The 23,676-nt window shown below is 42.2% G+C and overlaps 1 protein-coding gene across 5 annotated transcripts in view; it reads left to right on the top strand.

The window, feature by feature from the left end:
- Positions 1-23,676, top strand: part of CA10 (carbonic anhydrase 10 (inactive)) — a 574,039-nt gene that overhangs the window by 27,152 nt on the left and 523,211 nt on the right. For 2 of the 5 annotated variants that reach the window (XM_089318012.1, XM_089318010.1), the window contains exon 1: positions 21,276-21,424. The exons of 1 other annotated variant lie outside the window; for it this stretch is intronic. In XM_089318012.1, the coding sequence (XP_089174138.1) occupies positions 21,394-21,424 (31 nt within the window). In that variant the 5' untranslated portion in view covers positions 21,276-21,393. Of the gene's footprint in view, positions 1-18,984; positions 19,349-21,275; positions 21,425-21,649; positions 22,003-23,676 lie in introns of those variants that run through there. 2 more of the 5 variants (XM_089318013.1, XM_089318011.1) reach the window with 2 other exon arrangements.

Raw genomic sequence — 23,676 nt, 5'->3', positions numbered from 1 at the left:
CCCTGGCGGTCGGAGGCTTGCCTCAGAGGTTTGCACCATGGGCTCTGCTGAATGACAGCTTGGCTTCCACTCCCCAGGATGAGTCACCCGCTGGGTGCCTGCCTTCAGCAAAGGCCACAGCACCAGATTGCCTGTTCACACTCACCTATGGGGTGAGGCCTGGACAGGACAGGGAGGCAGCTGTAGGCAACACAGATCAGGGCCAGCCCAACTCCAGCTTTTCCTTACCTTCAGTGTCACGTGATTTTTACCGGCCTACTCAGCTTGCCGTGGGCTGTGTGGTTCGCTGGGTCGCTCTTGAGCAGAGACAGGACTGCTTTAAGTCCTCCCCCCACCCCAAAACTAGGTACTGGGCTTTGCTCCAAGATATCCTTGCTGTTCTCTACTGTGGCCCTGTCCCTCAGCTGAGATGTGGAATTTCCCCATGTCTAGGACCAGTGGTACGTACGAGGGACCTCTCTCCCTGTGCCTACTGCACACATTTGTGTTTTGGAAACCTATACAGGAGCCTTGGAATCTCTAGGCTTAGGACCCAATGTCCTCCCTAACTATGCTTCTGCCCCCCATGGGCTAATGTCACTGAAACCTACCGGACTCAGATTACCAGAATCTGGGGAAAGGATACTGAATTGTCAGTTCTCACATGCCTTCATTTCCCATTGCTGTGCCACACATTTAAGTGAGGAACCCAGATATCAGATATTCTTATAATTCTAATTATCATGAATAATATAGTGGCTAAAGCATGCGATGCACCTGCTGTGCCCATCACTCTGCTAAGCTCTTTAGAAGAACTGGCTTGCATGGTCTTACCATGGTCTGTGGCCCTGCAGTTCACCTCAGGCCACTTCCTCCCAGGCCTATTTTCTTACCACTGTGTGTCTTACTGTTGGCCTCATCTGCATCCAGCCCTCTTGTTGTTAAGCTCACAGTCTTGCCAGACAGACCAGCCTTCTGACAGCCTTGTCCTGAGTCTGCTTTTCCAAAGCTTCCATAGTTCTTGTTGGCAAATCATTTAAAGCCAGTTTTTCAATGGGTAAATACAAATTCTACCTATTTATTATGTGTAATATATTTTGATATATGGATGCATTGTGGAAGGACTGAATCAAGGTAATTGACAAGTGCATTGCATCACATATTTGTCATTTTTATAAGATCTTTCAGTAATTTTCTTACATTGCTTTTCATTGCAGCCACCACAAGGCAGAAGATGCTAATTCCTCCCATCTAACTAAAATGTTGTCTTTGTCCAACAGGTCTCTAAGGCCCCACTTCTAGGCTCTGTTCACCCCCATTCTACTCTCTGCATCCAAGGTTCATCTTTAGGTCCCATATCTATGTTGGATCATGCAGTATTTGTCTCCCTGTACCAGATTTATTCCAGTTAGCCTCCTCCAAATGTATCCATGCTATTGCCAATGACAGAATGTTAAGACCAGAAAGTATTCCGTTGTATGTCACACTTTCTTCCTCTGTTTATCTATTGATAGACACTGAGGCTGTGCCTATATCTTGGCCACTGTGAACAAAGCTACAATGAGCATAGGAGTACAGATGCCTGTGTGACCTACTGATTCCATATCCTTTATATATATTCCCAGTAGTGACGTTGCTGAATTATGTGGTAACTCTATTTTTAACCTTTTGAGGAACAGCCGTACTATTTCCCATAAGGGCTGTACCAATGTACAACCTCACCAGTAGTACTTTTGTTCGCATCCTCACCAATACTTGCTGTCTTTTGTCTTTTTGACATGTTAACAGGTGTATGGTTACAGTTTTAAATTGTCTTTTTCCTGATGATTAGTGATGTTTGTCATTTTTCATATACTTGTTAGTCCTCTGTATGTTTTCTTTTGAAGAGTATCTACTTATATCTGCCCTCTTTTTTTTTTTGGACAGGCAGAGTTAGACAGTGAGAGAGAGAGACAGAGAGAAAGGTCTTCTTCCTTTTCCATTGGTTCACCCCCCAAGTGGCCGCTACGGCCGGCACATTGTGGCCGGTGCGCTGCGCTGATCTGAAGCCAGGAGCCAGGTGCTCCCTCCTGGTCTCCCATGTGGGTGCAGGGCCCAAGGACCTGGGCCATCCTCCACTGCACTCCTGGGCCACAGCAGAGAGCTGGACTGGAAGAGGAGCAACCGGGACAGAACCGGCACCCCAACTGGAACTATAACCCGGTGTGCCAGCGCTGCAGGCGGAGGATGAGCCTATTGAGCTGTGGCGCTGGCCCTGCCCATTTTTAATTAGAATTTTTTTTCTATTAAGCTACTTGAGTTCCATGTATTTTATTATCCTCTCTCTTATCAATTATAAGGTTTCCAAATATTTTCTCCTGTTTCATGGGTTGTTGCTGTATTGAATGTTTTTGTTGTGCATAACTGTGGGTAAATCTTGTAACATTCTGGCTCCTTCCTCTTTGCTTAGGTCCACACTAAATAATTGGACCTGAAACTTAAGTCTTATGTTTGCAGAGTGAATGTAAGGATGGCGAAAGGATCCCTAATATCACATTGTGTATCAGGCAGCTAACAAGTGTTAGTTGTGTAATATTTTTGTACGTGGTTGTTTTCAGTATCATAAAGTGATCACATGGAAGAAGAGATCTCAGTGGTAAAGATCACAGACTTCAAACCAGAGTGCTCAGATACGAATATCTGCCTCACCACATAGTATCTGTGTGATCTTGAGCAAATTACTTCTCTGTGCCTCAGTTTTCTCAACTGCAAAATGGGATAATAAGAACATCTACCTCATAGAGTTCTTGTGACTATTAAATGAATTAATGTAAAGCATTGTGTATATAGCAAATTAAATAAATGTTTGTAATGACATTATTGATAATAATGATGATGATTAAGGAGAATATTGCCTATCTCAAGAAGCTTTTATCCCAATAATAGAGACAATAAATCACATAAAACAAAATGAGACTATATGAAAATGCTAGTTTACAAGATGAATATCAAAAGCTTAATTAGGTTCCCAATAGTTGTTAGGGACCATTAGGAAGGCAAAAGGATCATGACCTTGAAGATGATCAGGTTGGAGAAAGAGCAGAAAGGAGGGGCTTACTCTTCTTGACATGAGTGCTACTTCCTTTAATAAACCATCAGTAGTCTTTGTAACAGTGTTTGTTGTATGTTAGACAAATCTCCATCCAAAAAAACAGGGGCCCAGGATTGTGGATCCAAGGTGAAATCTTGGGGGCTTACATTAGCCATAGGTAGAGTGCTTCACCCTTGGGAAACAGAGTATGGATTGAAAAGTGATGCAAAAGATGGTGTCCAGAGATGTAGCTGCTTATGGAAGTCAGATGGTCCAATTAGGTATACACTCAGCAGCTGAGTTGAAAGAAGATTAAAGGCATGCTCCAAAGACTGGAAACTGGTGTTAAATGCCTGAAGACGAAGGCTTAGAATGAACGAGAATAAACGGAGCATAAACATGGTATGCAGCAAGCTTTGAAGGACTTCAGTTGGTGAATTAAGGCAAATAAATTCTAATTAAGGTATCAGATAAGTTAACACATTAATGCATCAGATCGTTCATTGTGAGAGTCTTTGGGGAATGGGCCATAAGGAAAATGGTTCCTAATGGTAGAGATGGAATTGGAAACCACCCCTGTCTGGAGGCACTGGTGTGCAAATTAGCTCAGGAAAGATGCTGCAATGGGTGACCCAGGAAAGCCATCTTCAGATTCGGTTGGGAACACTCAGTGATCTCAGATTACATGGAAGAAATTGCATGAGGTTTAATGGTATGGATCTCTGTCTTTCCAAATTTATTGAGTACCTCCTGTGTTTGAGGTACTACATATATATATATATATATATATATTGAAATGGCAGAGGAGAGGTGACTCAGCTATGCGTCTTTTAGTTGAGAGGCTAACAGAAGCTAACGGTCTAAGATATCAGATAAATCCTATTCACAAAGAACTAACACTGTGTAGAGGGCAGTGCCTGATGCAGGGGAAGGTACAGATAATGAGCCTTAGGAGGGTGGAGACAACAGTGATTCCTTGCAGTGGAGCCTGGCAGCTCACACACTCAGAATCACCCGGCCCAGTTCAGACTTCTGCTCTGCTGCTTGGTAGATGTTAAGACCCTGTGTGGATTCATGTATCTCTTTGATTGTAACTTATAAGATCAAAGAAGTAACTACCTAACAAAGTTATACTGATGATCAGCCGAGATGATCATGTGAAGTATGTGTCACTTAATAGATGGTACTTCCTGTTAATGCCAATGGACTATTTCATTAGCATCAAGGCGAAGATATCTGATATCAGAGATACAGGGGCAAACAGTGAAACAAAAAAATGATGAGGCAGGCTAAAGGAGGAATTAACTCTCATGATATGAAAAGAGGAAATTTTTGCCAACTGAGCCCCTTCCATCCTCTTGAGATTTACTTGCTGAATCAATGCTCATAACTTTCTGAGAGCTAGATGATACTAGCTCTTCCTACCTAGATCATTTCTACAGTAGCACAGATAGTCCCTTAATTGCAATGGTTCTTGTTGGTAAAAGTTGGTACTCTGTTATCAGAGAGCAGATCTGCAATGTCTGTTAAGCTTCATATGGAGAAAAGTAAATGAATGTCTTTGAGCCACCATTACACTGCTTAATGTGTATGGAAAAATATGCACACATGTGTGCTAGGAAGCATATACCACATGAAGGCACTGGAAATGCCCCAAATGTCTATCTACAAAGAATGTGGTGGATAAACTGTTGTGGATGTAATGTAATGCAACATTATGATACTGGAAAAACAATGGTGATGTCTCCAGGACATGTGTTATGAAACACACTTGCTAGAAAAAAATTTAATGTGCTATTTATATACAAATGCACATGTGTATATTTGTAATTAGGTATTAAAAAGTCTAGGAGGCCATACATCGAATTGATAACAGTAATTACTTATAAGAAGGGGAATAGGTAAGAGGAACTTGAGCATTTTTAGTACTGAGTTACCTTGAGCATATGTGCACTTCTTATTGCATAATTGCAAAGAAATCCATAAGTAAAATGAAGAGCCTATGCTCACCTCCATTTGCTTTATTCTCACTGTATACCTAGGTACCTCTCAAAATGGTGAATATGAAACTCTCTTTTACAAGTACAGTGTGGAAAAGTTATGACTTAACTTATTTCCATACACTAATCCTTTATAAAATTGTAATTAAAAAGGTGTTCTGCAATCGCAAAGAAATTTGCAAACACTTGCAAAATTAAAATTGGTGCCCAAGATTCAGGGGAATGATTTAATGTTCTCCCACACATTACTGGCATTCACATATGTCCCAAGTAAAAGTGAGCTACATAGAAACAAAAATAGCATTTCTATGAGATGGACAGTCCTGCTTAGCTTGTTTTCCAAAGTGGGCATGCAAATGCACATTTACAATTTACATTTAGACAGGAAAATTGCCATTATCTCAGTAGTGTAAGAAAAAAATCATAATCCTTGAAGTTGATGCTTTCCAGTGCACAGCAGTACTTGTGTGATTTTTCTGACTATGCATGAAACAGATTAGATCTGAAGTTATCAGTAAGACATTTGCTCATTTTGAAATACCTAAATGACTGATGTATTTTTATTTTAATCCATGTACTGACTTTTGGAGAGGGTAAATAGAGCATATTGCATCAAATTAAAATAATCATAATAAAAGCATGTTTTCAAACATGCCTTAATATCCCTTCATACCTGAGTTTCATAGCAACCTTCTAGTTATTTGGAGCAGATATTCTTAGCATCATTTTATGACATTAGGTTTCAGACTGATTAAGTATTTTTTTTCAAGATACCGTGGGCAAAATCATAGCAGGATTTTTTCTCTTAGCACTGATTGCTAGCATATATTGCATTGCATGTTTTTCATTTTTATTCTGGTCTGACTCCCTCAGTAGGATACAGGGATTCCTTCAACTAGGATTTCCTGTTCTGTTCATTGCCTAATATAATACCTAGCAAATAGGTAGAAGTATTCCTTAAGGGGGCCAGTGCTGTGGCATAGAAGGTTAAGCCTCCACCTGCAGTGCCAGCATCCCATATAGGCACCAGTTCAAGTACTGGCTACTCCACTTGCAATCCACCTCCCTGCTAATGCACCTGGAAAAGCAGCAGAAAATGGCCCAAGTACTTGGGCCCCTGCACCCATGAGGAAGACTCAGAAGAAGCTTCTGGATACTGGCTTCAGCCTGGTCCAGCCCCAGCTGTTGCAACCATTTGGGGAGTGAACCAGTGGATGAAAGATGTCTCTCTCTTTCTCTCTCTGCCTTTCAAATAATAAATTAATAAATCTTAAAAAAGAAAGTATTCCCTAGATAGCTGTTGAATGAGTAAATGAATGAATGGGAACTGAGCCTGAGTTAGCCCCTGCCTTCATGCTTCTTCTATGACATCAGTGACCCCAAACCCTTAGATAGTGGTGATTGCAAAGATGGAGATGGATTTCTAAATCGGGGAAAATCTGATCATGGGATATCTTCTGGGACAGACAGGGAATGCATCAAAGAAGAAAAAGTCAAAGTAGATATGGGAATGTCAGTCACTAAGTATTACCAGTCAGGTGAAGAAGTACCATCATGGGAGAGACATTCCAGCATCAGGGACGATGGGTACCAACCCTCACTCGGGGGTCCTCTCAAGGAGAGCAGTGCCTCACCTGAGATCTCCTGGAAGACAGTTGGGATTTTTCTAGCAGAGTAGATGAGGGAGCTGTGTATAAAAACTAAGAGGAGAGAGAAATCACAATGTGTATGTGAGAATTGAAAGTTGTGTGGGTAGAGAGCAGTGTGAGAGAGTGTGATGGGTATGGGAAAGAAGACTGAAGATGTAAGAAAGAACCAGATTGTGAAGGGTCTTGACAGCCATGCAGAAGGATCTGGACTTTATCCTGAGAGCTACAGGAAGCTACTGAAGAAACAGTGTGTAGGCAGAGTGGAGCATGCTTCACTCAGTAAGAAAGTGTCACGAGTCACAGTGAAGCAGGCGGTCGAAGGATGGGTAGGATTTTGCCAGGTGAAGGAGTGGGAAGGGCATTGTGAAGGCTTAGTGGCAGGAAGATGGAGGGCCGGAGATGCAGCCAGGTCAGCATGGGTGAGGCACTGTGTGAATAATTGGGATGGGCAAAGAAGCTAGGAAGTCAGGCAAGCAAAATTCTCAGTGTCTTATATGCAGTTGTGTCCCCTACCCCCAGATATACTCCCAAGCTCCCCCAGTAAGTGCTGGAAACCATGGATAGCAGTGAATCCTACATGTACTATGCTTCTCCTTATACATACACACCTAAGATAAACTTTCACCATTTCACTTCAAGGAAATACTCTGCAGCTTCTCTTGTGCATATCCACATTTTTTCATCACAACTCTTGTGCTTTGGGGGCCATTGTTAGGTAAAATAATGGTTATTTGGAGACAAATACTGTGATACTACAGTGAAGTCAGTCTTATAACTGAGTTGGCTACTAAGTAATTAAAGGGCTGCTAGCATACATGGTATGAATATGCTGGACAGGGGGACAATTCATGCCCTCGTGGGCCAGAGCAGGAGGGGGTAAGATTTCATCATGCTACTCAGAACAGCATGGAATTTAAAATGTATGAATTGTTTACTTCTGGAATTTTCCATTTCATGTTTTCAGAGCACAGTTGACCGCAGGTAACTGAAACTGTGGGAAGCAAAACCATGTTCTGTACATGTACAAAATATATGGGATTCTTCAATATCCAATAAGGAATAATTCTCCAATAAGGAATCATCTTATATAACAATCCCTTTCTTATTTTAGGCCTTAAGCAACCACATGGTTTATCCCATACAGAGGTCCTTGGTTACAAAAGAGAATTCTGTACACACAAGAAAGTAGTGGAAAAATGTTCACTTTCAGAAAATAACATTTGGTTCTTAATCCAAGATCTACAACTGGCTGAGCTCTGGGGCTAACATATTTACCAGTTCTCAATACGTAGAATGGGACCAACGGTCACTCTTGGTTTGCCTGCTTTCTAGGATTGTTGTGAGAAGCAGCTAAAAATGTATGTGAGAAATTAATCATGCTGAAACAAAATTGTTTGCACGATGTTGGGTGAAAGAGAAAAGGATTAAGTGAAGGATTAGAAAGGCACTGTGGCTCAACAGGCTAATCCTCCGCCTTGCGGCGCCGGCACACCGGGTTCTAGTCCCTGTTGGGGCACCAGATTCTGTCCCGGTTGCACCTCTTCCAGGCCAGCTCTCTGCTGTGGCCAGGGAGTGCAGTGGAGGATGGCCCAAGTCCTTGGGCCCTGCACCCCATGGGAGACCAGGAGAAGCACCTGGTTCCTGCCTTTGGATCAGCGCGGTGCGCCGGCCGCAGTGCGCCGGGCGCAGCGGCCATTGGAGGGTGAACCAACGGCAAAGGAAGACCTTTCTCTCTGTCTCTCTCTCTCTCACTGTCCACTCTGCCTGTCAAAAAATAAAAAAAAAAAAATGGTAAACTAGGGTATTGCCCACAGTATCTGTTAACAATTGTTCTGGACAAGATGCCTTTTTGAATTTTAAAGATTTGTTTACTTGAAAGGCAGAAAGAGAGAGAGAGAGAGAGAGAGAGAGAGAGAGAGAGAGAGAATCTTCCATCCACTGGTTTACTCCCCAAATAGCCACAACAGCTAAGTCTGAGTCAGACTGAATCCAGCAGCCAGGACCTCCATCCTGGCCTCCTAGATGCGTGGCAGTGACAAAGTATTTGAGCCATCTTCTGCTGCCTTCCCAGGTGCATTAGCAAAAAGCTGGATTGGAAGCAGAGCGGCTGGGAGGCAAACCTCCACTCCAATATGGGATGCTGGCTTTGTAGGTGGCAGCATAACACACTGTGCCAGAAGCTGCCACAGTGCTGATTTCAATGCTTGTTTTGAGAAAGGGGCCCAAGGCCCTGCTGCTGTTGGATGCCTGCGTATGTCTTAAAGGTGTACCTTCTCAATCTTGACACCTTAAAAGGTATATTCACATGTTAAAGCAATGGTGTTGAAATAATGAACTCTTACACTCATTCATTCATTCCATAAAGACTGAGACTACCCTAGGAGGGTCCTCTGCAGGCTGTTGGTACACACAGGTGGCTTTTGCAATTCTTGGAGCTTGCATTCTGATAGAGAATCTTGAAAGACATCTGAGAAGGTCACTTTCTTAATAAATTATATTAAGCTTCAGTTAATGGCCTTTGGTCCCTTGGTGTGCTTGCCACATATTTATGAATCTTCTATGCATGAATATTTGCTCAGAAGCTACCTGTTCCACTGGTTCTCTTTCGGTTCTTCCCATAGCTGATTTGTTGGCCACAAAACAGGGGTTCCTACTTTGTGGGTCATTAGATGCTGACAGGATTATGAAGTTGATCATGGGGATCAGGATCCCTGGTCAGCTTTTAAATGAAAACATTGCACATATTTTTAATTCTGCTATACACACCAAAATATCACCTTTCTATAAAATCAGAGTGAAAACACAGTATACTCACTGCTTCTTCTGTAATACTCTTTGAAATTAATATTTCATTATTATTTTTGAAAGGTTCTCAAAATTTTAAAATATCTGCCAAAAGTTTAACACCCTTGATGAAGTTGGGCAGGCTAAAAGGAAGGTCAAGTATCTCTGCCTCTGGACACAACTGTCCCAGTTTAATCTGGCAATCAAAGGTCGTCTCTCATTGATCAGAAGACGTGATTGGCAAATACACATATTTTGGCCAATTAAATGTTGAACAGAGTTCACTCATAAATGTATGAATAAATGTTTGCCAAAAAGCATTTTCAAAACCCAAGGTCTGATGGAAGGTGCAGAGGAATATTCTTTGATGACACAATATTGAGACATACTGATTTTGAAGGACATTATTTGGTTTGTTTTTTATTTTATTTTATTTTATTTATTTATTTTTTTTGACAGGCAGAGCAGACAGAGAGAGAGACAGAGAGAAAGGTCTTCCTTTGCCGTTGGTTAACCCACCAGTGGCTGCCGCGGCCCGCGCACCGCACTGATCCAAAAGCAGGAGCCAGGTACTTCTCCTGGTCTCCCATGGGGTGCAGGGCCCAAGCACTTGGGCCATCCTCCACTGCACTCCTGGGCCACAGCAGAGAGCTGGCCTGGAAGAGGGGCAACGGGGACAGAATCCAGTGCCCCAACTGGGACTAGAACCCAGTGTGCCGGCGCCGCAAGGCGGAGGATTAGCCTATTGAGCCGTGGCACCGGCCTAAAGGACCTTATTTGTAAAACAAGATTCAACATGTAGTGGTAATGGAGAAGTAAATGCTAAATTGATGGGTTTTCCATTGCAATCTCTCTTGAATAAAAGGCAAAAGCATTTGGACCTGAGAGGAATATTTAACCTACTTAAGAATGCTTAAGTAAGAACTGAATTATTCCTTCTGTACTAATTCTGGGGTTTCTTTTTGAAAGGTAAGATGGGTAGCCACATTCTGGAAGCCTTCATCAGAAAGCAGTACCCTTGCTCTTTCTAATGATACAAGGACTGTTAGGAATTTGTAGCAGGGCAGCAATAAGAATTAAATAAGCAAAGTACTTGCCTCAGTTACAACCTTAAGGGGTTAAAAAATAAAAAAAAAATAAGCAATGAAGAGAAGCGATGTTTTTAAGGAAATATATTTTCAAAAATCTGTGTCACCTATGGGTTCTTATACAAATTTGACTTTCCTATTTGTCTGGGTTTTGAGCTTCCTCTTGCTCTTCACTCTCTCCATGCTGTGTTAATGGCTATTTGGATAGCTCTGATTGAGGTGTGCATAAAAGGATGTTTGCTACAGAATGAAAGGTGGTGAGAAGGGTATTTGTGGAAGACTTGTTTAATTGCTATTTCTAAAGCTAGAATAATAGCTGTCACATTCTGAAAGATGCAGCAGAGGATGGAGAGGCATGAGTAAGTCAAGGCTGCTAATGATCTGCTTCTTGCCTACAGGCTCCTGGAGGCCAGTGCACAGGAGGGCAACACAGGTGTGCAACAGCCGAAATAGGCTTATTGTCTGGGAGACAGGTTTCCTTTTGTATTACAACTTGTGCTGTGTGTTCTGAGCTGCCAGTTGTTGTAATTGACCTTGTGCCTTCTTAACAGTGACTAGAAGTTAATGTCCAGCATTTTGCCTTGATTCATTTTATATATTGGGGAGGTGAGAGAGAGGGAGTAAGAGAGAGAACCCAAGAGCACCAAGAATGTCTCAGATTATTTTTCTCCTTTTATGTGCCTCCCAGGGGATGTCTACTCAGAAGCTGTCATTCTCTTTTCTTTTTGTTGGTGGTCTAGTTCTAGTGAAATGGTGGAATGGGTTTATGGTTCCATGTTCCTAGGCACTCAGAGTGTTTTATGAAGAGCTATCCAGCAACTTTGTTCTGCGGTACATACTAAGCATTAGGGTTTAGTTTGTGTTAAGCAGTAGTCTTTGTTTCTTTTTCTGTCTTTGTTTAAAGCAGTATCCCCTTTCACCTAGAACTTCTCCCTGTTTTAATGCTGATGAGACAGCATTGCCAATAACAGCACAATCAAGCAGTTCTAGATGTCATCCTTGTCTCATTTTGCCAAGCCAACTGACCAAGAGGTGAATCCTTCAAGAATGCTTGGAAGGAACTCAGTTGATTTGCCATGATGTCTTCAGGAAAAGAGGTGCTTCAACTGTTTGAGGCTACTTGTAATAACAAAAATTCTGACTGCATTTGAGTGGTTTATATGCCAAACCACAAAGGGCAAAGATGAGGGAACCAGTCTTGGAGCATAGAATATAGAGGGAGAACTGTCAACAAGCAATGGAAGGCATCCAGGGAGGCATGCCACCATCATTTGAGCAGTCCTGCCATAGACCAAAGCACAAGAGAGTACAGAGCATAGCATTATACAGAGGCTAGGATGCAAAGGCTTAGTCTAGTTCTTAGAATGACTGACATGTGTCAGAACAAAGGGCCCCCATCAAAGAAACACAGGGGGAGTCTCAACAAAAACTTGATAGGTAAAACAGCAAGGTTAGAATTAAGTTAAAATTAAATCCTTATGGAAGAACCAGGTGTGGGACAATAGGCACACAAAGCCAGAAACAAGACTATCAAATAGATAAACTCTGATTTGCTATACCTGCCCTCAAAGGGCTAAAGTTTATCCCAGCCAGAGAAGGAGGCAAAGCTGCCTCTGTATCTGACATATTAAGGAACTAGAATAATATAGTGTTGGAGCCTCACAGTTCATATTCATTAGGTGATTACTATGTAATCAGGCTAGTTCTAAGAAGCCCACATATATTAACTCGTTTGGCCCTAGTGACTGTAAGGTTGTTTCAGCACTATTATCCTCCCCATTAATAGCTGGGCAAACTTGGGCTCAGTGGATAGATAAGCAGCTTGCACAGGATCATAGTGTGGGGACAAGGATTTGAACCCATGCAGTTTGGTTTTAGAGCCACATTCTTCACCACTATGCTGTGGTGTTTATGCAGGAAAGTCATCAGGTTATCAAAATACAGTGATCCAACAGAAACAAAAATCTAGGCGTGGGCTTTAACTTGAATATGGAAGCAAATCCAGGGAGAAACTCCTTCCTCAAACATCTCAGAGTCAGCATGCTTACAGTGAACTGGGGAACGTGATAAAGAAGCTTCAATCAGGAAACCAAGCTGGCAGGTGTTTCAGTCTGGTCTTTCTAGAATATTTCAAAATCCACTCTCTCCAGTTCATTCATACTGACTAGGGAGGGCATGGTGGGGGTACTGTTCCATGAATGCTGCCATATTCTGTTAGGGACCTTTGACACAGTTAGGGACCCTGTCCCATCCCCCTGTATGGCTCTAAAGTGTATCTTGTCAAAACTTCACCATACCTTGTGTCCTGAATTCTGTCTGCATCTTTGGGTCTGACTTACAGAGATGTCTGTAGCTGTTAGAATACAGTGTTCAGTGACTGATCAACACACGTTGTGAGCCAGGGAAGCTGGCTTAAACACCTAAAGTTACTTACTTGAAGTGTAAATATATATTTAACTTTAGGGGTTTTTAATCTTCCTGCAGTAGGAGGGCCTTTGTCTTGTGTTTTGGTTAACACTTTCACATGTCATGTGGATATTATGCTCCTCTGGAATTTCTATAGTGCTAACCCTCTGGAAGCATTTAGCAACTAATTATTTGCTACATGGCAGTATCTTTTCCACTGTTGTCTTGTACTGTCCCTGAACTCATTAATTGCTATTTAACTTTTCATGGGCTTGTCTTGTCTTCCCAAATGGATGAAAAATTCCCTAGGATAGGAATTTTACCTCGCTGATTTTTCCAGGGCTCCTGGGGCAGTGCCCTCCATGTATTGATCAGCACTTTTTTAAACCTGGAACATTTTGGTTCTTGAATACTAGTCAGAAAGTCAGAAAGAAAAGATGGAACAAGAGAAATGAAAGAGAGAGAGACAGAGAGAGAATCCATCTGCGTTTTTCAAGCAGGTGAGTTACTCACAACTTGTGCTAATTTTAGCCCCATCTTACCTTCCTACCTTACAGAGGCTGGGCCTTCTGTGCGCCTTGAGCAGCTAATCTGTATGAACTAATAAGCTCTCTTGGGAATTTAGGGTTGATGTTCTGAACCAAAGCCCCTGGATCACACAACGTTTTCAGAGCTCCTAATTGATTTTAAAGGTGAGAAAATATTATTAGTTGGAAAAACAAACCTGTTCTTTTATCAGGGTTGTTAGGCCAACCACTGAATATTTTAGTAGGAGACAGAGGAATGAGGTTTGAAATCTGCATGAGCTTTGGACTGAAGCTGTCTTTTAGGAATTACATGAAGGAAAGGGAAAAAACTGATTTCCTTCTGCATGGATGTTATGAAATACAGAGAAAGTGATTCACAGTGAGTTATGTCAAAAAGACATTGCAGAGTAATCTAGGGGAAAGGCAGAAGGTTATCCAGGTGTCCCTGTTGGCGCAAGAGTCAAGGGCATATGTGAGGAGAGTGAGGAAAATTGTTCTTGCTGTTTATATTAACAATAACTAATGGTTACTGAATCACAAATACACAGTTCCCGGAGCTTTTTTTAAAAAAATTACTTAAGGAATACAAACTTCAGATAAATACTAAATATTTTTGGCTTTGTGGACTAGAATAGCCTTTGCCTCACCTACTGGGCTGCTGTACCATACAGGCAGCCATAGACAATATATAAATGATGGACGTGCTGTGTTCCATTAAACTTTATTTGCAAAACAGGCAGAGGATCAGATTTGGCACACAATTTGTCAGCCCTTATTCTAGAGGTCAATTATATGTCTTATTATTTTCTAAATTATCGTTTTTCCCATTACTATGGATTTCCATGTAAGACATTAATTACTTTGTGGATTATCCATATCAAATAGTGAGTTCCATTTTTTTGCTTTTTCTTCCTTTCTCAAATAACTCACAACTGGGTAGACTAAAATGAAATTTGGTAAGTGGCATAATAGATCCAATTGTTTCATAGACATGAATTTCTCAAATTCAACAACTGGTTGTCAGAGATCCATTTCCTTGAATTCATGATGGTGATGATGTTGTGTAGAATATTTGTTCCCTTTTCATTTGGTACCCACTGGCCACTCACTACTAAGTTTCTTCTAGTCCCACTAGGACTTGTTTTCTAATTTCAGTTTGGTCCCTACCCATGGAGTGTCAGATAAAAATACAGATCCTCCTCAACTCTTCAGCTTCCCAGGTTATGTCCCAATAAAGCCATCATAGGTTGAAAATGCACCTAATCAATCGCACCTATGAACACTCAAGCTTAGCAACACAGCACATTCTGGAGTATTAGTTGTTTGCACTCCGGATCCCAGGGGTGGCCTGCTGCTGTGGCTCACTATCACTGTCCAGCATCACCAGAGTATCCTACTGCAGATCCCTAGCCAAAGAAAAGATCAGAATTCAAACTAAGATTTCTACTGAAGGCATATTGATTGCATAACATCTTAGAGTCAAAAATGATAACTCAACCATCATAAATTAAGGACCACTGCTGCAAGAAAAGAATTGGTCCCTCAACCTGGTTAGGCACCTTTTTATTTGTTTCCAGGTACTAGAACAAAAGTAAGGTCTCTGGAAGTGTCAGATTAATTCAAAAGATTTGGAGCCAGGAGCATTGAACATAAGGTTGATGGTGGAAGAATTAATACTAATAATTGACCTTTATAAAGCACTTTACAATTTAAAAAATGCTTTTCTCTGTTCCTCCTGATGACCATCCCAGCGCACCTCTTCCCTCCCTGGGGATTTGCCCTAATGGTATTTCAGAGCCTGAGATTGCTGATACAATCTGATCCGAGGAGGTACCAGGACCTGAGCACATTACTTATTCATGAACTTACTGATGGAGGTGGAAACCCAAGCATGACATCAGGACATCCAAAAGGTGATGCCTCCACATCTGCTATCTCTTTAAATCTGGGTCCTTACACACCAAGGAGCAGAAAACATACATCATTTAAAAGTGCACACGTCACTTACATGCTTGGAAACATGTCACAGTGAGTGGTGAAACATTATTAATTCCTTTTGCCTTCGAAGAATAATTCATGCACTTACAAGTATAATCTGCATCACAATGAAATAGTTGGATGTAAGCGTAGGTGTAATTAATGCCAGAAAATCTTTGAAACGAGGGAAGCAAGGAAATTAGCAGTTAAGTCAGCTTCAGACATAATCAGTGTGCCAAGGAATTTAGGGATCTGCTACCACCTTGTGTAGTCTTGGTAATGAAGAGGGCCAGTGAAGGGGAGAAATGAGAACACTGTCTCTGATGCCTTGGGATCTGTGGCTGAGGCAGGAGCTATGTGTGCTGGTTTGGCGTAGTATTCTTCATTTTGGAGCCCTACATTCAGTTCAATGTAACAACTATTTATTGAGTCCGTATCGTAGCGGAGACTCAGCTCTGGACACAGGATGACAAACCTGTCAGAGTCTCCCTTATATGGTTGCTGTGAGTATTGGCTGCTGTCAGCTCACAGCTGCCCTCTTCTTCAGAGGATTTTCCTTAGCCAAACAGGAGCTGCCTGACCGTGGAGAATATGTCCCTGTCTTACCCCAAGGAATCAGCCAGTAGTTGTGGAGGACTGACACAGAGGGTTTGGTGGAGGGGAGGGTGTAAAGGGTTGGACCCCCTCTCAGGTGGAGCCAGTTCCTTGATGCAATTTGAGCTTCCTATGAGGTCACCCTGAATCTTAATGTCCCTCAGCTCCTCTCCTTGCCCTATCTTGTTTCCCTCCCTCCCTTCTTCCCAAGCTCTCTCTTTCAATTAAATCAGACACCCAAATCCCCTTGCCAGATTTTGCTTCAAATCCAAGACACAATGCTAGCACTTAATGCATCAGTTGCAAGAGGCAAGGCATTGGCTCAGCCATTGACTGCGTCTTATCTCACAGAGTCCTTACAGTCACTGTCTCACTGTTGGAATTGAGGCTCAGAGAGGTTAAGTAGTCCAAGTCCATCAGTTAGTGAGGGACACTCTGTCAGACTCTAGAGGTCTCATTTTATCCTGCTGCCTAAATTGAGTAAGACACCTGACCGAACGTGCTCCCTACCCACCGGAGCTTACAGTGGGATGGGTGCAGAAATCAAATGGAAAGCTCTTATCAGAAAGATGCAGGGAAGGTTACGGGGACTTGGAGGAAGGAGACTTTACATCCACTTGATAAACATGCTTGTGTCTAGAGATTTTATCACATGCTTACATGGAGACTGTTTTATCGTCTCTGTTTTTTTTTTCCAGCTGGTGTCTGGTCCAGTGTATTTTGCACTTGGTACTTGCTGAGTAAAGTGGATGAGATCAGGGATGTATAAGCACACATAGAAATATTGTATGAGCACCTGCATACGCCTGGCTTGGTTAGGACATTTGTGAGCATGATACCAAGGGAGGCATGGGATGTTTTCCTTCCTGATTGCAAAGATGACAGGAACAAGGTCTCAGACTTCTTGAGTAATCAGAAAGAAAACAGACTTTTCTTTAATGCTTCTTTCTCTGTAACTGACCACCTGGAAGTCATAAAACACCTTTGGCGGTCTTGTCCTCACTTTTTGGGCCACTGATCTAAGAGAGTAATAGCACAGATGTAGAGAATGATGGCATTTGGAACATATGTTTGAGCTATTGGTGACAGACTTTCAAGGGCTTGTTCATGGGATTGGATGTGGCCTGCATTAAACTCCCTTTCCACTATTTTCCAACCCCTAGCAACTGGCCTTCACAGAAAATAGATTGTGATACACATTAATCTGCAATAGCTTGTTCCCCAACTAAGAAATGAGCTGGAAAGGGATTGTGGACTCTAATGTTTCCCACACTGTGCATTGTTCTGGATGATATTTACAGAATAGAATTTTTGCTTTGGGAAACTCAGTGCAGAATCAAACTCAAATATTTCTTAACCCAGCTTTGTTGCTTAGCTTTTCCACTGGTAATTTATGGTTTATTTGACTTTTTCTCACCTTGGGAAAAAAGATATGAGAGAGATATGCACATACACATTTAATCCTAACACCCTGAGAATGACTTGCATGTTTTCCAAAAAATCTAGTAGAGCCAGGTTTTAAAGACCAGAAAATAGTACTTATAATGGTGTGATTTGGTCTTTGCGTGAAAGGTACATAATTTCCTGTGTTTTCTACAAAATGAGCCTAACCGTCTTGCTAACACCCACTTTCCAGGGTCATCTTTTTTTTTTTTTTTTTTTTTTTTTTTTTTTTGACAGGCAGAGTGGACAGTGAGAGAGAGAGACAGAGAGAGAAAGGTCTTCCTTTGCCGCTGGTTCACCCTCCAATGGCCGCCGCTGCAGCCGGCGCACCGCGCTGATCCTGGCAGGAGCCAGGAGCCAGGTGCTTTTCCTGGTCTCCCATGGGGTGCAGGGCCCAAGCACCTGGGCCATCCTCCACTGCACTCCCTGGCCATAGCAGAGAGCTGGCCTGGAAGAGGGGCAACCGGGACAGAATCCGGTGCCCCAACCGGGACTAGAACCCGGTGTGCCGGCGCCGCAAGGTGGAGGATTAGCCTATTGAGCCACGGCGCCGGCCAGGGTCATCTTAAGAAGAAAATTGGAACTGGCACTGTGGCATAGTAGGGTAAGCCAGTTCCGCAGTGCCAGCTTTCCATACAGGCACCAGTTTGTGTCCTGGTAGCTCCACTTCTGAACCAGCTCCCTGCTAATGGCCTAGGAAAGCAGTGGGAGATGACCCAAGTGCTTGGGTCATCCATGTGGGAAGCCTGGAAGATGCTCCTGGCTCCCAGCTTTGGCCTGGGCCAGTGCTGGCCCTTGCAGCCATTTGAGGAATTAATTAGCAGATGGAAAATCTCTCTGTAACTGTGCCTTTGAAATGAATAAATACATCTTTTTTTAAAAAAATAAACAACATAATAGAGTGTTCATTTGAAAGTGCTGGGTGGAGTAAATGCCTGTTTAAGTGGAAGGAAGTTATTATTCTTTTTATTATTGAAACCAGAATTTTCACTAAGCCAGATCCTGGCTAAGTCAATCAATGTTACCTTGATTTGTGTGGCATTTTCTGCTTTCTCTAATGGTAGAAAAAGATATTCCTCTAGAATCGCCTTGCTCTGACTTTATTAAATGCTCTTCACATTTGTTTCAAGGATGGAGGACTGGATTGTGCTAATGTCTGAGCAATGTCTCCTTTGAACTGCGGTCAGGTACCAGGAAGTTAAACACAAAGAGAGGGAGGCACAAGGTTGCTAATCTCATTGTAGATCTGCTTTGTAGAAGAAGTAGTCCAGCTTTAAAACAAAAATGTCTGCAGAGGTGTGCATGGGCGTCTTGTTCTCCCATGGCCATGAGGGGCCTTGGTTCATTTTCCCAAATTACAAAAGCCTGCGAGAAATCTACACGCAGACTCTGCAGCTGGAATTTTCCTCCCCTATTTTCTAGGCGATAACAACATTTAGAGTTTATTCAAACTTCCTGTGGAGAGGATCATCTCAGCTGCAAGTAGGAGTAGCTCTGTAGGGCTAAACCTGTGTTTTCTAAGGAATCGTCATGGCGGGAGGCAGGGGCAGGGCAACTAAATAGGCTTAATGGGAAATATCTTTCTGAAAATTTCTCCCTGTCATTTATATATGCTCAAGCTTAGTATGAATTAAGTTACAGTGTATCATAATTCATAGAACCCTGCAGAGCCTGTCCTCACAGCCAAAGTCAGGACTAGATCTTAGGGCACCTGATTTCTAAGCTGGGGTGTAGTTCCTGTGCCACAACAGCCAGGGAGATTGAGCCTTGTACCTGCTTCACTCCAACCTTACCCCTGTCACGAGAGGACGACAGGTACTTATGAACTCAGGTATGCTGGTGCTTGGCCATGGTTTGTTTTTTCATAAATTAATCAATATATGAAATCAAAAGCTCTCTTTTCAGGAAACAGAATATTCAAATGAAGCAGTTTGGGATTCAGTTTGGATGGCTCCCTCTGCCATATTTATAATTGTCCTTTAGAAAGTATGGTTGAATTTAAAAACCAAGTACTTTGTAGGAAGAGCTGTAGTAAGATTTGGTCAAAAACAGATAGGTACTCCATTTTGTAGCCAGCAGAGGGCGATCAAGTTAACACAATCTTTTTGAGCTGTTATGCTTTCAATTAATCTGTGGATATGAATAAATAAAATAAAGAACCAAGTTAACCTAAATGTTTTTAAAACAAACCCTTTAATCAATATCCACCAAATGGGGGAAACGTGTCTTACTTTATATACTGTCGTCATTCGCCAAGGAGCACTACAGAGTTATAGCGTAGCCTGCAACAGTTCATTAATTAAGACCCAGAAATGGAGGCAGCTTGCTACTATATCAGCGTCAGGGCCGTGCAGTTGTCAAAGAGCAGACAGGCATGGAGCTTGCCGTGGGTGTTTGTAACATTTGTAGAATTTTCACATGAAAAACACAAAAAGCTGTACTCAGCCAGAGTGAAAGGATTTCATACCACATGTGATGGGGCACAGCTCTTAATTCATCTCTCACACCTCCCCTCTCCTCCCTAGTCAATTTTCAAGGACTTGGCAATAAACAAATCAGTGGTGGAGGAGTCCACCTCCCTGGCTCACTCCACAGGCAGCATAAATCAGGTGTGCTCTTGATTAGAGCCACGGTTTGCAGCGTTTGGAGAGAGAATGAATGGCCCCAGGGCCAGGGAGGTTTTCATAGTCTTGAGACAGAGACATGATGAGTGTGGAGACTGAAGGTACATACAATACCATTCCCGGTTGGTTCATTCCTTTGTGCATCTGGGAAATGTTCCTTGAATCCCTGATGCATGGCAGCCACTGTGCAAAAAGCCAGAGAAACAAGTACAAGTAAGATATTTGGCTTCCTTTAAGGAGTCAAAATGGGTTAAACAAAAATTGCATTAAGAATATTCAAGAGTTTTCCATGTTTATCGAAGTTCTACTGTTACTTGCCATTAGAACAGCTGGCATTTGTTGAGTGTTTATTATGGGCCAGACTTCTGCTGATTAGTTTACATGCAATATTCATTGACTCTTCATGACATTTCTTTTATGCCATTTGAACTCCCCTGATACACAAGAGGGTTAAGTAACTAGCCCAAGATCACAAAAGTGGGGATCAGAGACTGTAACACATATATATTGAATGTCAATGACTTAAGATGATTCGAACTATGATTTTTTTGATGTTGCAAAAGCCACGTGCATTCAGTAGAAACAGTATTTTGCATTTTGAATTATGATCTTTTCCCAGGCAAGTGATATGCAGTAGGATACTCTTTTAATTCCAGGCAGTGACTAGGAGTAGCCCTGCAATCATGAGGATAAACAACCAATACTCTACAGTGTACTGTGTTGCTAAGCTATGATGTTAGGTAGGTTAAGTGCATGGGTATTAAATACATTTTCAGTACTGTATTTTCAATTTGTGATGAGTTCATCAGGACATAATTTCATAATTAATTGAAGATACACACAGTATACTTATCTGCAATAAGGGCTCCATAATTGTTTTAACATGCTAACTATAATAGCTATCACTTAAAGAGAATCACTATATGGCAACATTTTGCTAAGAGATTTCCATCTTATTTCATCTCCACATACAGTTTAGTAGTAGGCACTGTCATTTTTGCCATCTTAGAGATGAAGACCTGGTTACCTCTTGCTCTTGGTAATATTGTAACAAGTGCAAGACTAGCGTTTTGAACCTGGGTATGATGACAGGACTGGAGAGATTAATGGGAAACCAGTGGATTTTTAAGCCTTAGTGGATGTAAGAATCTTCTGGGAGCTTCATTGCAGATTGTTTGACCCTACTCTAGTGATTTCACCCTTGTCACCTGGGAAGGGTGTTAAGACTACCCATGGTTCTACCCCAAGTCAAATGAACTGGAGTTCGTGGAGGTGGATCTCAGGTTAGTCTCATGTACAACCGAGGTATAGAACTGTTTTCAGAAGTTGGAGCTCAGGAATCTGTATTTTTGTTGTTGTTGTTTTTGTATTTTGAAAGTCAGAGATGGTCACAACAGCCACGGCTGGGCCAGGCTGAAGCCCGTCTCCCAGGTGAGTGCATGGACCCAACCAAGCACTTGGGCTATTTTCTGCTGCTTTTCTCAGGCCACTAGCAGGGAGCTGGATTGGAAATGGAGCAGCTGTATAGAAAGCCTGCATTGCAAGCAGAGGCTTTCCCTGTTCTGCACAGCACCAACCCCAGGAACCCATGTTGTTTATAAGCATCTCCATTGCATTAGCTTTGATGTTAATCTCAACTATATCTCAACTACTGGGAGAAAGGAAATGGATGCAGTCAGTGTAGCAAATGAGGAGTCGACTATGGCATGAATTCTCCACACTTCCAGGACTAGGGCATGGGACCTGGTGTGTGCAATGCGAGGAGTCGGTGCTCTGAGGACTGTGGTAGTGAGGGACCTCTCACCTGCTTCACCATGCCCGTTCACCTTAGAGGCGTTCGGAGAAGACACTGAGAAAGGAGGTAATGTTGGCAGTTTGAAAAAGGATTCAGTGAGGGGTGGGGGAAATGGATAAGTTGACAAAGTTGTACCCGTAATTACTGTCGTTGCCATTGTTTGAGGAAAAATTTAAAAAATGGCAGAGTTGTGACGTGGATTCTACCTTCTGTTGGAAGTAAAGCCAAAGGACGAATGAGCATGGGGCAGGGTGGCAGGAGGGGGTTGGGGGGGGAGCAGGCTTCAAAACGTTCATGGAATTTGGAATGAGAAGTTTCAAAACTTGTACATAGAGCAGTCTTCAAACAGGACATGGAAAATACATACTAGGAAAAAGCTATGCATGAAGTTTTTTTTGGACCTCCCAGGGTGCACATTAGCAAGAAGCAGGAGTTAGGAACTGAAGGCAAACACAGAACCCTGTATGGGAATGCCCGTGTTTAACCAGAGACCTAAATGCCATGTTAAATGCTGACCCCAACACATACATTGTCATAGCACATGGATAGCACATAGAATGTTAGTCAAGTGTAGTCCCCAGACACCGTGAACTTTAAGTGACTAAAGCTGGGATCTGAAGCCAGATTAGTCTGGCTCCCAAACCTGAGCTTGTCCCACCACATCAGCTGACTTGACCATGGTGCCCATACCAGTTTGAAGTCCTATCATCAAACGAACCATCCACTTGCCAGGGAACCACCTGTGGCTCCTTCCTTCCACCTGGAAGGAAGAACTGAGGCAATGGAGGAGGGTGTTTCAAATGCTCATTCAAGTTGAAATGAAAAGATAAGCTCGCTTCCATGCCAAGTTAGGAAATTCTTGCAGACAAGGTGTCTTTGAGAAGTTATGGAAAATGTGCATTATGAAAGAAACTATGGATTTCAGGATTTTTGGCATCAAAATAAACTTATCCTTTTATTTCATTTTCCATGAACATCAAACCCTCTCATGTGGAGCAAATGCGATAGCCTTGGAAGAAAAATTGCAATGAGCTGCATTATTCATTTTGTCTGGGATTCACTCACTAAGCAGTAAGCTCCCCGGATCTATAGTTAAGGAAAATATCAAACTTGAAACTGCTGTGGCGCAGGCAGGTAGCTCTTAGACACCTGAAGTCCTGTTGCACCATTTCATTTAATTATCCAGTAGGATGTGGTTATCCAGGAAGGTTACTTGCGCCTAAAGAAAGTCTCACAGCTGTCCTCTGTGGCGTACTAGAGGAGTCTTCTCGGGGCTGGGTACTTGGATTGCTAGGGGAGATGGTTTTACAAAACACAGATTGATTCTTGGTGTCCCTTTTTGGATTTTGTTTTAGAATTTTGGGGAGATTCTTGATCATTTCAAAATCTGAGTTACTCAGGTGATCTCCTTAGGCTGAGACCTACAATTCTAAAAGCTTAAAGTCAAGGACAACTAAAAGAAATGAAAAATGCAGGTAGATAACAGAAAAATATGAGTGTGTGAAAGCCTGAGTGAACTTAGATTTCTGTCAAGAGTAAATGATTTCTGTAGCAGGTGGAGAGTAAATCTATGTATATCTGAGAATAGGTGTATTTTGGATCTTGTGTGAGGCTGAATCATTAAGAATGATTTCTCATTCTTAAATCTGCAATGAGGTTGAGAAAATTTTATTTGCCAACATTTTTCTTAAGGAGAAGACTGTTGAAAGATAAATTGAGGCCCAATAAAATTTTGAGAGT

This window comes from Oryctolagus cuniculus, chromosome 17 (genome assembly GCF_051225735.1).
Source record: "Oryctolagus cuniculus isolate XC-2025 breed Fujian yellow rabbit chromosome 17, ASM5122573v1, whole genome shotgun sequence".
Lineage (NCBI taxonomy): Eukaryota > Metazoa > Chordata > Mammalia > Lagomorpha > Leporidae > Oryctolagus > Oryctolagus cuniculus.
Note: the sequence above shows the minus strand (reverse complement) of the source record. Positions and strands in the feature narration are given on the sequence as shown.